The sequence below is a fragment of the Hyperolius riggenbachi genome, chromosome 7 (genome assembly GCF_040937935.1).
Source record: "Hyperolius riggenbachi isolate aHypRig1 chromosome 7, aHypRig1.pri, whole genome shotgun sequence".
In the NCBI taxonomy this organism is placed as follows: domain Eukaryota; kingdom Metazoa; phylum Chordata; class Amphibia; order Anura; family Hyperoliidae; genus Hyperolius; species Hyperolius riggenbachi.
Genome location: NC_090652.1, coordinates 6,970,817 through 6,986,356, shown reverse-complemented (window position 1 = coordinate 6,986,356; position 15,540 = coordinate 6,970,817). Strand labels below are relative to the sequence as shown.

Here is a 15,540-nt window from a genome sequence, read left to right as displayed (position 1 = left end):
TGATTACGTTTTTGATAGATAATAGAGTTGTTAGGCTTTCTATTTTTGGCCAGTGATTTATCTGGGAGGTTTATAAAGTAGTTTCTAATATCAAGAAAAAGTAATATTTATGAAAGTCTGGACAGACCCATTTGCCTGAGAGAGATTTCTTAGTCATTGTTTTACAATTAATGCTGGGCTGTTTATCTCCTTTTTGATTATTACATGTCATTTAGAAAAGTCATCTTTACTGCCTGGTATTGATACTTTTTCGGAAAATATATAAGGCTAGAGGTAATAACATCATCTTCACTAGGGATTTTTTTTTAGCCCATGAAGTTAGATGTTGGGTGTATTGTTTGCATAGTTTTTCAATTGCATAGAGGTAGATCGTTTTCTGAGAAGAGTAATAAGCTGGGGCAGATTAGTTTAAAGAGAACCAGAGACCAGAGACGAAGCACCCTCATGTATTTTATTACATTTATCAGTGGGAACATGACAGTAAACACCTACCCTGCTTTTAGTTTTATTGTTATCTGCTTAATTAGTCTATTAGCAACTGCGATAAGAATCCACCAACTATTTAGTCTAGGTTTGATCTGGAATCATTATAGCTGAGTCACTCTTCTGTGGAGTCTTTTCAAGCACAAGCCTTCCCCCTCCTGGCTCAGATTTCCTGCTTTGCATACTGAGAGCTGTGATGACATGGGAGGGGCTGCTCCTGCTGAGAGAGTGTGGCTGCAATATGATCCCTGTGTGCTCTGTGTGCACTCTGCATACTGTAGATACTGAAACTGCAGTTTCATTCCTATGAGAGAGACTTCCTACAGGCAGCTGTACATCATACCAAAATGAAAGCACATAGATGAAAGGCTGCATTTAGCCTAGATAGCAGCATAGTCTCATATAGCCTAGACAGCACATCCAGAACAACTCATAACCCGGAAGGAAAAGGGATATGAGCCGGCGGCCATATTGGATATTTCCTGGAGCAATAATGGATATAAAAACACTAAAAAAGGCACACCAGAGCGGCGAAATTATCAGGTAGAGCATTTATTCTTTACAAGCTATCGACTGATATGTTTATTTTGTGTGAAACGTTCATCTCTGGTTCCCTTTAATGCCCAGATAAATTTCGGACCCAGTTGACCAAGCATAAGGGAAGTTTTTCTGAAGTTTATCTTGTAGTTGAGGTGGAACGTTTATGCCCAGGATCTGGGTTTTGGTAAAATTAACTTTATTATAAGATATCTTACTAAACTGATGTAGTATTTTGTGAGTTTCTGATAGAGATTTTTCTAAGCTAGTGAGGGACATTAAATCACATGTAAACCAAAATGTTCCTAATCTCATTAATGGTGGAGTCGTTTTCATGTTTTCACATTTCAGATATTGCGCTTCATGGGGGATCCGTACCTCAACATAATGCAGGAAATCCTGTTTGGGAACTACATCATCCAGAAGGGGTTGTCCAACGTGGGGCTGAGGGACGAGATTCTGGCTCAGACAGCCAATCAGGTTTGGCGGAACACCAACCCCAACAACGAGGAGCGTGGATGGTACCTGTTGGCCTCCTGCCTCAGCAGCTTCGGCCCGTCTCCAAACCTGGACAAATATCTGCTCAAGTAAGTGTAACGATTGGTGTCAACACGCAGAGAGAATCTGATTATTGGCGATCTGCAGAATCACCAGCAATGCAGATATACACCAGATTATGGATGATCTGCAGCATCACCAATAATCCAGGTATGTCTAACCTCTGGACACCTGAGATATGAGTGTATGATGTAACAGTACCACTCTGAGTAAGAACCCCCCGAGGGGCTGGAGGTTTAGTAAGGAAGGGAATTCACCCCAGACTGCGGGTGAATCCCTGTAGCCAAAGCTCCCTAGGAGAGGGACCTAGGCTAGGTTGCAGGATGCCCTGCTGCTAAGGAGAACAGTCTTGCCCTAACTGGGTGTGAGATCCTAGCTCTCTACACCCTGGAACCGGGCTAATGAAATACAAGTACACAATGCTAGTCTTGGGTGTGCAGTCCGTAGTCACCACACCCTGGAACTAGTCTAGAACATAACATAGCATTGACACAGTTTCCTAGGCTTGGGTGTGAGGTCCGTAGTCACAACACCCTGGTACTAGTCTATAGCATAACATAGCATTGACACAGTTTCCTAGGCTTGGGTGTGAGGTCCGTAGTCACAACACCCTGGAACTAGTCTATAGCATAACATAGCATTGACATAGTATGCGAGAGTAATCTAGCTCAGTGTGAATTCCCAGGGCCTCCTGGTTCTAACACACTGTAGGATCTGACTGAGGTCTGTGTGCTAACACTTAAAGCATTTGCAACGGCAGACAACATGAGACTGAGAGGCGAGTGGTTATATAGTGTAGCGCTGATCAGCGCCGCCCCAGCCCCTCCAGCCAATCCGCATACATCCTGGGATCAGCTGACCAAGGGAGTCAGCTGATCCCTCTCTGTTTCCCATAAAGCTCATAGTGTTGGACGTCATGCTTCATAGAGGTGATCACATTGGCCGAGGATGTGTGGACGCATCCTTATTTTGTATCTGGAAATTTTTGTTTATATTCATGTTATGTTTATACCATGTTTCCCCAAAAATAAGACTGTCTTTTGTTGCTCCAAAAGAAGAGGCTTATTTCACTTCAGCCTAGAGGGTTGATATTTTTTTACATCTGAGCAACTTTCACCTCCCATTCATTTGCCAATAACTTTATCACTACTCATCACAATGAATTGATCTATATCTTGTGTTTTCCGCCACCAATTAGGCTTTCTGTGGGTGATACATTTTGCTGAGAATTAATTTATTCTAAATTCATTTTAACAGGAATATTAAGAAAGAAATGAAAAAAAATCATTATTGCTCAGCTTTTGGCCATTATAGTTTGAATTTAATACATGCTACCATAATTAAAACCCATGTACTTTATTTACCAATTTGTCCCGCTTATTACACCATTTAAATTATGTCCCTATCACAATGTATGGCGCCGATATTCAATTTGGAAATAAAGGTGCATTTTTTCAATTTGCGTCCATCACTATTTAGAAGCTCATAATTTAATAAATCATATTGATATACTCCTTTGACATGAATATTTAAAAAGTTCAGACCCTTAGGGAACGATTTATGTTTGTTTTTTTTATTATTATTATTATTGTAATTTTTTATTTTATTTTTTATTAAAATTTGTATGTGGGTATTTTTTGGTGTGGGAGGTAAACAGGGGATTTTAAATGTCTAAAAATGTATTTGTTTAATAAAATGTGGTTTGGGGTGTAGTTTTACTATTTGGCCACAAGATGGCCACAGTCAAAAAGTCCTGGGAGCGATCGATCTCGCTCCCAAGAAGAAGAAAGAAGACCAGAGCTCAGAAAAGCCGCAGCGCCTGAAGAGACGCTGTCGGCTTTTCTCCGGGAGGGTCCGATCAATGAAAGGGAGCTATAATCCCTTTCATTAATCACTGGGCTAACGGCTGACGGCGGGAACGCGCACGGGGGGCCCGCGGGAGCGCGCGCGACCCGCAAGAGTGCGCGCAGCCTAACTGGACGACAATTTTCGTCCAGTTAGGCCCCGTTTACACTTAATCAGTTGCTCTCAGTTATAACTGAAATGTCAACTGATTTTCAAAGTAATGCCCATGTTTTCCTATGGCACCTTTCACACTTAACGCATTTTAACTGAAATATTTTTCACAATGCACTGCTACGGAGAAGAAAAAAAAAACGCATATCAACTGATGTATAAACGGGGCCTTAGGGGTGAAGTGGTTAAGGGAAGTCTTATTTTTCTATGAAAAACAATCTACATTTACTCTTGTGCAAAAAAAAATTCAACATTTATAGAAACCTAATCATGTCCTCACATTCTGCAACCTCATCATAAAGCTCCTGAGTTCCAACATGAATTTCTAGTGACCTTATTTCCTTTTTTCATGTACAATCTACATTTACAGAGAGCCTGGCACTGGCCAACCCTTATTATTGTTTTAAGGCTTGTGGGCAGGGCCGGGCCGAGGCATAGGCTGGAGAGGCTCCAGCCTCAGGGCGCAGTGTAGGAGGGGGCGCAGAATTCATTCAGCTGTCATTCCTAATTGTGTTTGAAGCAGAGAGAAATAAGAAAAAGGGATACATGGCAGTGACTGCAAGCCAGATAACTACATATTAAGGTGTTGGGGAGGTTGTGGGCCCTGTGGCCCTCTTAGTGTAATAGCAATCAGTGTGTGACGGCTGGGGTGGGAGGGATGGGGGAGGGGCCTCTTAGTGTAATAGCAATCAGTGTGTGACGGCTGGGGTGGGGGGGATGGAGGAGGGGCCTCTTAGTGTAATAGCAATCAGTGTGTGACGGCTGGGGTGGGGGGGATGGGGGAGGGGCCTCTTAGTGTAATAGCAATCAGTGTGTGACGGCTGGGGTGGGGGGGATGGGGGGGCGCACTTTGGTGTCTCAGCCTTGGGTGCTGGAGGACCTTGTCCCGGCTCTGCTTGTGGGGTCTTTTGAGTGGGATTATTTTGGGGGTGTCTGGCTGCTTTTCCTTGGTGAAGGGTCTGTTTGCCCTGCTGCATTGTATTGCCAATGGATTTTACTTTTTACATGTATATCATAGCTGCCTGGACACTGTTTATATTGACTTTTTTATGAACAGTAACTAGGTCATCAGGGTTGCTCGTAAACTACGCCAGCGCGAATCTACGCATCGTAGTACGCAACTACCCATCGTAGTTCGTAGGCGAAGTTTAAGAACTACACATACGCATTTCCGCGTAGTCGTAGTCCCGCTATGCGAAGCTTCGCCCACTACGCGTAGTTGACGTATGTATTGCGAAGTCAACTACGCGTGCGGTAACTGCATCTACATAGGTCATTGCGCATGCGCAGAAATTTTATTGCCCTTCTATACGTATACAATTCCGCATTGGATGTTGGAATGTATGCTTATATTAGTTTGTGTATGCGCATAGTTAGCAGATTATTGCGGAAATTTTTCCGCATAAGCGGTCGCATCAACTACGCTACGCACTACGTAACGCTTGTGTATTTCAACGCGTAGTCTACGGTATGCTAACGTAGCGAAGTTGCTGATTTCGGAGCCGTAGATTGCCAAGCGTATTTGCGTAACAATACGCGTTGTTCCAGCGTAGCGAAGTTGGCTGACTACGACCATCCCTGTAGGTCATATTTTTAGAGTTGGGACATATATTGCGAGCATCTCCAAAAATCCTGAAAATCCTAAAGCTAAAATAAATGTATGATCTAATGAGGCGTATGTGTAGAACAGCTAAGGAATAGAACTTTAGTAGCAAAGAAGAGAGTCTCATATTGTTTTCAGTGCAGAGAAGAGTTAAGAAACTTCAGATATCTACCGTATGTGAAAGAGCTTCTCCGAGCTCTCTGACTTGCTGGGTGGAAGACAGTGTTTCTGATGCTGATTTTTTTTTTATGTGAAAGTGTGTATCCTGAATAATTTACTTCATTATATTATATGTCTTGATGGTTCCTCTTTAAAACAAATAAGTAAAACAATGATATAAAACAGTTTGAAAACTTGTGCATATATGAATTGTGTTTTCCAGGTATGTGTCAGACTTTGCCTACAACGGATATAAGCCTGTCTGCCAACATAAACTGATACTGGCCATCCAGAAATCCCAGCAAGGCTCAGAGACAGCGAGGACCTTCCCTCCATGTCTGCTGGAGTGGACAGCAAGCCGTGAGAGGGCCGGCATGGCTCTGGATATACACTGCTTGGATGGTAGGCTGCTCAGGGGTGGAGCTCTAGATACGTACTGCTCGGATGGTAGATTGCTCGGGGGCAGAGCTCTGGATATACACTGCTTGGATGGTAGGCTGCTCGGGGGCAGAGCTCTGGATATACACTGCTTGGATGGTAGGCTGCTCTGGGGTGGGGCTCTAGATATGTTTGTACTGCTTGGATGGTAGGTTGCTCGGGGGCAGAGCTCTGGATATACACTGCTTGGATGGTAGGCTGCTCCGGGGTGGGGCTCTAGATATGTACTGCTTGGATGGTAGGTTGCTCGGGGGCAGAGCTCTGGATATACACTGCTTGGATGGTAGTCTGCTTGGGGGCAGGGCTCCAGATATACACTGCTTTAATTGGTAGGTTGCTCGAGGGCGTGGCTCTAGATTTGTACTGCTCGTTTATGACAGCAGGATGTGATGTAGCCTGTACTCACAAGAATCATCATGCATATTCAATATGCTGTATATCAGTGCCAACTTCCAAGGGTTGTGTTGGATGCATTTCTGTGCGTTGGGCTGTAAAGCGCACATCAATGCAAGTGAATGGGTGCGCTTTTTTAGCGCATAAAAGCGCACGCTTTTTTTACCCCTATTTGGAAAAAAAAATACATTTACATATGAAAACAAAGCTTTCTTGCCAACTGCAATAAGCAAAACATGCTTAAAAAAGCGCACTGAAATGTGCACCAAAGCACGCACAAACGCATGCGTTTCTTTATCATGCGCTTTTACACGGTTTTTAGCTCACCCAATGTGAACGAGGCCTTACAAACCACTTCTTCCTGTCTACCTTGTGTGATTGCTAGCTCTGTGACGCCATTGCAATGAGCGGACACACATACTGCAGAGCTGGTCAGTGTCCGGTCATCTGATCACGGTTCTAGCCAGTGATGATGACACTACTTGTCTTCTGTTTCCAGGTACGAAGACTCTGTGCCCCATCCACTCGTGGAGTGACGGAGAGGAGGCTGCAGGAGATGTCCTCAGGCACAGGTAGACCTCTATGTATCGGGATGCTCATGTTGAATGTTAAAGAGAACTTGTAAAAAAAAAGTTCCCCTGGGGGGTACTCACCTCGGGAGGGGGAAGCCTCAGGGTCCCAATGTAGCTGCAGGCAGTCCAGCGCTGGCTCCCCCAAAGCGTCCGGCAATCCTCCCTCGACAAGCCTGACAAGCGCTGATTTATATACCTTCCTGGCTCCAGCGGGTGTTGCGGCTCTCAACACGGAGATAGCCGATCTCTGTCGGGTCCGCTCTACTGTGCAGGTGCAGGAGACTTGCAGGCACAGGAGACTTGCCCCTGCACAGTAGAGCGGACCAACAGCGATCAGCTATTTCCGCTGAGCGGAGAGCCGATACTGCGCCTGCTCTGGAGCCGGGACGGTAAATATTTACATCCCTGCCATTCCGGGAGCTTTTTCGCCGCTGCCGTGGGACCGAGGAGGACGGGGGAAGCCTCAATAGGATCCGGAGGCTTCCCCGAGGTGAGTACCCCCCAGGGGAGGTTTTTCTCATTACAAGTTTTCTTTAAAGGGCCACTATCACAAAAATCATAGAATTTTAAATACATGTAAACACATACAAATAAGAAGTACGTTTCTTCCAGAGTAAAATGAGCCATACATTATTATGTTTCTGTCACTTACAGTAAGTAGTAGAAATCTAACATTACCGACAGGTTTTGGGCTAGCCCATCTGCTCATGGGGGGTTCTCAGGGTTTTCTTAATTTTCAAAAGCACTTAGTGAATGGCAGTTGCTCCGTCCAACTGCCAAAAAAGTGTACGGCGAGCAGGAAGGCTGGCCAGCATCTTTGTATAAATCTTTATCAGGGAGTGTCTTTATAAAGAATAAAGGCCATGCTGAGAACACCCCATGAAGAGATGGTGTATTCCAGAACTATTCAGTTCCATCAAATTTCTACTAACTACTGTGAGTGACAACAAAGCAGGAGAAAAGTAATGTATGGCTCATTTTACTCTGGAAGAAGCACAAACACACATTCGTATATGTGTACATGTATTTTAATTTTTTTTTTTTTTTTGCGACAATGGTCCTTTAAGTGTGTGTGGCAGTTGTGTGAGATTTTCATACAGCCTCCAATAAGTCCGCAAGATTCTAATGAATCAGTTTGCGGAACTGACACATTCGTAAATAGAGCTAAAAATGATTGTAGATGGAAATAGGCTTGGTGGGTTGTTCCAGAACTCCCAGGATGCCAATGGAGGAGCTCGTTCCTTTCTCATCTCTGGCACAGCTTGTTAATCCCCTGAGGAAGCAGAACCAAGCTGTGAAACGCAGAGTCATTGTGCAATAACTATATTCCAGTAGCTCCTGGCTATTCTATCACTCCTGATTCGAATATTTTTAGGACCGGGCTCATTTTGAGTGATCTGTGCTGGGTGAGCTCTTCAGCCCACAGCACAGATCACATTGCAGGCAGGGCGATCAGACTTCCCCCCTTTTGTCCCCACTAGGGGGATGTTCGTACCGCCTCTGATGGGCTTCAGCCTATTAGATGCCGGCCATCCCCGGCCAATCAGAGGCCAGGGATCACCGATCTCCTTTACGGCGCTGCTGCGCAGCAGCGACGTGCGACGTAAACACCGGGGATTTCTTCCCCGCGTGTTTACATTTAGCTTGCAAGACGCGATCGGAGGCTCGCAGGCTGTTCACAGAGACACCCTTCGTGAACTGACATGGAACGGACGCTCGAACAAGCGGGCGTTTTCCATGTAAAACCACTTACGACCAGCCACCTATCGGCGTTAGGCGGTCGTTAAGTGGTTAATGTCCCAATAGCAATCAATTGTTCTGAATGATTGTAACATTTCAAAAATCTGACCAATGTACCACACACCTACAGGTATGTTCAATTCTCTTCAATTATGAAAAAAATGATTGAAAACTCAAAATTGCTATGGTCTGTACATCGAGTAATTGACAATCTACCCTACACCATGTAATTTTGATAAAAATTGATCAGAAAAATCCCAATCTTCTTTTATCAAATAAAAACGGGAAATTCGATCAGATGGAAGTTCATTCTACAGTGTGCAGAGTGCTGAAACGACGACAACAATGAAACATTTGTAAATCACTTAGTTCCCGTAGGACACAAAGTGCCTAAGCTTGTCTCAGATCAGTACATAGTGATGTGTACAGGGGAAAGTTATGTGATCATAAATGCCAGACTAAACAGGTGGCTTTGCAGCTTTGATTTAAACGTATCCAGGGTTGGAGCTGTCTTGATTAAGTTTGGCAAGGCGTTCCACAGGGTAGGGACAGCATGACAGAAAGCTTTGGCTCCAAATGCTTTCAGTTGGACTCTGGGGGTGGTCAAGTTATTGGATCCTTTTGATCTGAGGTTGTGGAAGTTGAGATGCAGTTGCAATAAATCCTTCAGGTATCCAGGGCGTAGGTTGTGTAGGGAATTGAATGTTAGAACACCAGTATTGAAAAGGATTCTCTATGTTATGGGTAGCCAGTGTAGTGAGCAGAGGGTTGGTGTTATGTGGCAATGGTGGCGCTGGCTTGTTAACAGTCTTGCAGCAGCATTCTGTACTAGCTGCATGCGGTAGGACCAAAGATTCTCATTGGTCGTTGGGTTAGCTGCTCTACCCTTGCTGTATTGTAATCCTCATTAATCGTCACCAGTGTGTAGAAGACCCTGAAATATGTTGCCGGAATGGATGATTATTATGATTGTTCTGACCTCAGACATTTCTACCTTGTGTTCCTTCCCAGAGGTGTGACGGAGGGATGGAGAGGTTGGTCGGTGTCCATTAAAGACGGCGGTCAGTGGTCGGAGCTGGCCGGTCATGATTATGTCCTGGATCTGATCTCCAATGTGGAACTGCCCAGAGAATTCCCCAAGCAGAAGTCTTACTTCATCACTTCTGAAGGAGCTCGTGAGGGCACCAATCAGCGCAGTGCGTAAGTACCCTCATGCCGACCAGTGTGTGGAACAAAATGGCGGCAGCTTTCCTTCCCGGTGGGTCATGTGACTGACTCTTATGGTTTATCTTCTGTTTCCTCGTAGAGTATTTGGGAATGGTGCTGATGTGGAAGAAGAGGTCCCGCCACCACCCATGATGCAAGCCCCGTCCTTACCTCTTCAGGGGGTCCATGATTCTGAAGGGTACTATAGCCATGGTAAGTATGTGGACAAGTAAAGAGGATGATATTACCATCGGCAGTCACTGAGACCACACGGCAACCACTGCCATAGAAACCCGTCATGGTGGCCCAACCTTATTTCAGCTGTTATGTCCTTTCATGGGCCGCAGCTAGTGGCATATCTACAGCTCATGCCCCCCTACAACAAAGCTTTGAAGGGGCCTCCTAATGGTCACACCCCTTCCCTTGCCTCCCCCTGGTGCCCCTCACAGCCTGGGGGCCCATCTCACACCCCTCCCCCTGGTGACCCTCCCAGCCTGGGGGCCCGTCTCACAAGGGTCATAAAACAAGTGCTGCCATCATCATCCTCACACCCATAACAAGCGTAGCCACAAAACACCTGATCTGGAGTATAGTCCCCTGTATGGGAGGAAGGGAAGGTATATTAGTTGGGACCCCCCACAGCTCTGGGGCCCCCTGCAATAGCAGCTGCTGCACCCCTCTAGTTATGCCCCTGGCTGCAGCACTGTTATCACTGAGTGTCACATTATTACCTTCATCATCATCATACAGAAAATTAAAGGGTACCCGAAGTGACATGTGACATGATGAGATAGACATGTGTATGTAGAGTTCCTAGCACACAAAGAACTAGGCTGTGCGCCTTTTTTTCTTTCTGTGCCTGAAAAAGTTAAATATCAGGTATGTAAGTGGCTGACTCAGTCCTGACTCAGACAGGAAGTGACTACAGTGTGACCCTCATTGATAAGAAATTCCTACTATAAAACACTTTCCTAGAAGAAAATAGCTTCTGAGAGCAGGAAAGAGGTAAAAAGGGGAATTTCTTATCAGTGAGGGTCACACTGTAGTCACTTCCTGTCTGAGTCAGGACTGAGTCAGCCACTTACATACCTGATATTTAACTCTTTCAGGCAGAGAAATAAAAAAGGAACACAGCCTAGTTCTTTGTGTGCTAGGCACTGTACATACCCATGTCTACCTCATCATGTCACATGTCACTTCGGGTATCTTTTAAAGCAGTCTTCATTCTCAGAGGCAGCATACGGTATATATATATTATTTAATTCCGCTGGCTGGTTCCTCCCATTGGTAATGGTAAAGACTGAATATTATCCAGCCATTGAGGTCTTCTAACTCGGTCGCTCTTTTGTTCTTGCACCTTTTCCCACCATCAGTAGCTGAAGATGGACAAGAAATACATAAAGAATATGGCTGTAAGCTTTGGCATGCACTCCCTTGCCTTTTTCCATGGTATCTCCCAAATGAACTGTCAGACTTCTCCTGTAGTGTCTTGTGACCAGTGATGTCACTTCCTGGAGAGGAGGAACATCCTACTTCACTTTCACTCAAAACCCCATTTTGTAGCCCGGCATCCCTGCAGGTTATCCCCAACCCCCACCCTACCGCACACCGACTGCAGGGGAGTCACTCTATAGTTTTTCACATTTTCTCAATAATCTTTCTAAACAGATTCGGACACGCTCAGCGAACCTCCGTCTCAGAAAGGAATGGACCATTATTTGGATAGTCTGTTTGATCCCGTCCTGTCCTATGGAAATGGGGTAAGTTAAATGGTCTGTACTTCAGTAAACCTGAAGTACTAAATAGAACGCAATGGTTTTGGTTCATAAGTCCATATGGCCATATGCAATACACCTTTTTCACCTGAGTTTTCTGCTACATCAGTGATGGCTAACCTTGGCACTCCAGCTGCGACAAAACTACAAATCCCATCATGCCTCTGCCTCCCCGAGTTATGCTTAGAGCTGTCAGAGTACTGCAATGCCTCATGGGACTTGTAGTTCCACCACAGCTGGAGTGCCAAGGTTAGCCATCCTAGATGGTATTTTAAAACTTGTCAATAAAATCCCTTTAACCCACCAGCAAGGAAAAAAATACTCAAAATAATTTTGATAGTACTTTTTACATACTTTTTGATATTTTTTTTCCATTGCAAAGTGCAAAAAAAATATTTTAAATCAAAGATGAAAAATGTTCTCCCAGGAGAAAACTCAGGTGAAAAAGTGAATTGCATCTGGCCCCGGGTTTCTGGCACATACTCTCTCACTATTCTTTGTGTTCCCAAACATAGGTTGGAACTTTTCTCCTGACTCCATGCTCTTTTTTTTCCTGACTCCATGCTCCCTTGTTCCTGACTCCATTCTCCTTTTTCTCCTGACTCCATTCTCCTTTTTCTCCTGATTCCATTCTCCTTTTTCTCCTGACTCCAAGCTCCTTTTCTCCTGTCTCCATGTTCCTTTTCTCCTGACTCCATTTTCCTTTTTCTCCTGACTCCACACTCCTTTCTCCTGACTCCATGCTCCTTTTCTCCTGACTCCATGCTCCTTTTCTCCTGACTCCATGCTCCTTTTCTCTTCACTCAGCGCTCCTTTTCTCCTTACTCCATTCTCCTTTTTCTCCTGACTCCATTCTCCTTTTTCTCCTGACTCCATTCTCCTTTTTCTCCTGACTCCATTCTCATTTTTCTCCTGACTCCATTCTCCTTTTTCTCCTGACTCCATTCTCATTTTTCTCCTGACTCCATTTTCTTTTTTCTCCTGACTCCATTTTCCTTTTTCTCCTGACTCCATGCTCCTTTTCTCCTGTCTCCGTGTTCCTTTTCTCTTGACTCAGCGCTCCTTTTCTCCTTACTCCATGCTCCTTTTCTCTTGACTCCTTCTCTTTTTTCTCCTGACTCCTTTCTCTTTTTTCTCCTGACTCCATTCTCCTTTTTCTACTTATTCCATGCTCTTTTTCTCCTGACTCCATTCTCCTTTTTCTCCTGACCTCATTCTCCTTTTTCTCCTGACTCCATGCTCCTATTCTCCTGACTCTGTGCTCCTTCTCATTCCCTATGCTTCTTACTGACACTCAGTTTACAGCCTCCTACATTTTCAGGGGGAACCCCCAAAGATTCCTGCGTACACTGAGGAAGTGAAATGCAGGGTGCACGTTTCCTGTGCCCATGTACGCCAGGCAGAGATCTACAATGCCTAAAGATCACAACTTGGAAACCAGACAATGGGCCAGTTTATATCATGTCTTATGATATGTGTACATGCGTTCTATTTTAGATATGTGTTCTGTACAGGTTTGCTTTAGGTCTGTTATTTGAGACCGGCTTTCACAGGTTAGATGTGGCTGTGTCTCTGTGTGTCACTCTCTGGGTCACTGTATCCTCTTACAGTCACTGTCAGCAAGGTGATAATGAGATATTGACTGGCTTAAAGGAGGCGTCCCTAAAAACATACTTCTTGTGAAAAAACAGGGCTCATGTACCTAGGCAGAAGCAGACATCACCTGAGGATGGACCAGAGCCGGATTATCCACACGGCAAACCTAGGCAGCTGCCTAGAGCCTGGAGAGAGTCTAGGGGCCTGGTGGATGCTAGTCACCACCAAATCTTACTAAAAAATCTAGGTGACCATCAGCTGTGGACAAAAACTGCTATCTTGCCTGGGGCTCCATTCCATCTTAATCCTTTTCTGGACTGGACCCACCATATTGGGGTCATTCCACCCAATATATTTACCTTTATGGAAGGGGACCCATCCTCCACCTTTTCATGCAGAACGCTTGTGAGACGCCCAATAGAACGGAGGTGGGATCACAAAATGCAGAAATCCCAAAATCCCAGCCCTAGAGTCCCAGTAAGCAATATGATGTCATTTAAAAGTTTGAACCATTTTCTGCATAGTTATGACCTAAAACATTGGCCTCAATTCACTAAGATCATGCTGGAGATAATAAGGCAAGAGAAAACTTACCTCCACACAGTGGCGTCAATTCACCAGAGAGGATTTACTAAGAGAAAAAAGGTAGGTAGTTTATCTCATGAGGTATTTTAACACTCTGGAGTCAATTCACCAGTGAGAGAGGACAGAGAGAAAAGTGTTCGATAGCGGGGGATAATGGAGAGATATGCATGAGGAAAGTATGAGAAAGCAGAGAGTTAGGTAGTCGGTATTAATGATTTACATGGGATACTTTTCCTCTCTGTAAGCTTGAAAGTGAAGCATTGTGGGTAGGAGGCTGAGTTTTACCACTACCTGACCAGAGTATTCCCACCTTTTACTGCCGGATCATATCATAAATCATATCACGAGTGAGTCTGAACTTCTTCACCACCTCTGTCTCAGTAAAATTATCAAGAACTGTTCTCTCACGAAAAATACGAGGGACGATTAAACAGACCCTCCTCCTGCGCCTTCGTCTCCTCATAATAGAAGCAAGCTCTAAGGCCTAGTGCACACCAGAGCGGTTCGGCTGCGTTTTGCGATCCGCTTGCGGCTGCGGATACGCTTGGGTAATGTATTTCAATGGGCTGGTGCACACCAGAACGGGAGGCGTTTTGCAGAAACGCATACTTCCGGGCTGCTGCAGATTTTGGATTGCGGAGGCGTTTCTGCCTCAATGTTAAGTATAGGAAAATGCAAACCGCTCTGAAAAACGGCAATTCAGAGCGGTTTGCCAGGCGGTTTTTGTTACAGTAGCTGTTCAGTAACAGCTTTACTGTAACAATACATGAAATCTACTACACCAAAAACGCTTCACAAAACTGCAAAATGCTAGGAGAAACGCTACAGAAAAAGAAGAAAAAGCATTTCAAAATCTGCTAGCATTTTGCGGATCTGCTAGCGGTTTTTGGTGTGCACCAGGCCTAACAAAGTAAGCTCAAAAGGCTCCATCTTCCACAGCAGCAGCTGCTGTGTGAAAACCACGATATCTCCAGGTTCATTCAGGGGATAAAGAGATGAAAAAATAACGAATGGCCACACCCCCTTTCTTCCCTGGTGAATTGAGATTTGGAGAAAAACTAACTACTAACTATCACTTATTTATCTCATACTTATCTCACATTTATCTCTTGCATTTCTCTCTGTCGATATTTTCCCCTATACTTCTGGAGAATTGCTATTTGGAGATATCACAGGAGGTAAATTACCTCCCAAGAGATAAATAGGTTGGTAACCTCTGGTGAATTGACGCCAGTGAGAGAGTTATCTTATCTCTTCATTCCTTACGTTACCTTCTCTGTAGTTAATTTACCTCCTCTGTAGTTACTTTCACACGCAGTTAATTAACAGCCTGTCTTTAACTCTGGAGTTATTTTAAGGATTGGAGAGTTAACTTAAAGACAGAAGAGTTAACGTTAGGCTTGCCTGAGGTAAAATGTTTCCAGAATGCTACATGCCTTATCACCATGGTAACAACTCTAGAAGAGTTATTACAGACAGGAGATAAACTTAGTGAATTGAGGCCATAAATTGTCTTTTGTCCTAAAACTTAAGGTGGCCATACATCTAGCGATGATGGGCAGATTCCATCAAGAGTCAAATGTCTCTCTTATCGAATCTGATTAGAGAGATCTGTCGGCTACCCATACACTGCAGGACGATGCCCGGTCAATTCTTACCTCTCCCTGTCCGCTGCTGTCTCCGGGCTCCCTCCATTGTCCATACACGCGCCTCTCATGATTTCCTAGTAACACGGGCTCGTGTGTGCTGTCCAACTACAATGACCCATTTTGTTTGGTTATTAGTGGATCTCTCCTTGCCGCCTTGGATATCACTGTTGTTCAGTGTCCTGCTGACTCATGGCTCCTTCACATCAGACAACGCACGTAGGAGCCGTTCT

At 44.6% G+C, this 15,540-nt stretch overlaps 1 protein-coding gene across 1 annotated transcript in view; it reads left to right on the top strand.

Moving 5' to 3' along the window:
- The window catches only part of MYO15A (myosin XVA), a 175,999-nt gene that overhangs the window by 72,090 nt on the left and 88,369 nt on the right, over nt 1-15,540 (top strand). The window contains exons 28-33 of the mRNA XM_068246380.1: nt 1,372-1,607; nt 5,580-5,758; nt 6,687-6,759; nt 9,511-9,699; nt 9,806-9,918; nt 11,374-11,465. Of these exons, the coding sequence (XP_068102481.1) occupies nt 1,372-1,607; nt 5,580-5,758; nt 6,687-6,759; nt 9,511-9,699; nt 9,806-9,918; nt 11,374-11,465 (882 nt within the window). The remainder of the gene's footprint in view (nt 1-1,371; nt 1,608-5,579; nt 5,759-6,686; nt 6,760-9,510; nt 9,700-9,805; nt 9,919-11,373; nt 11,466-15,540) is intronic.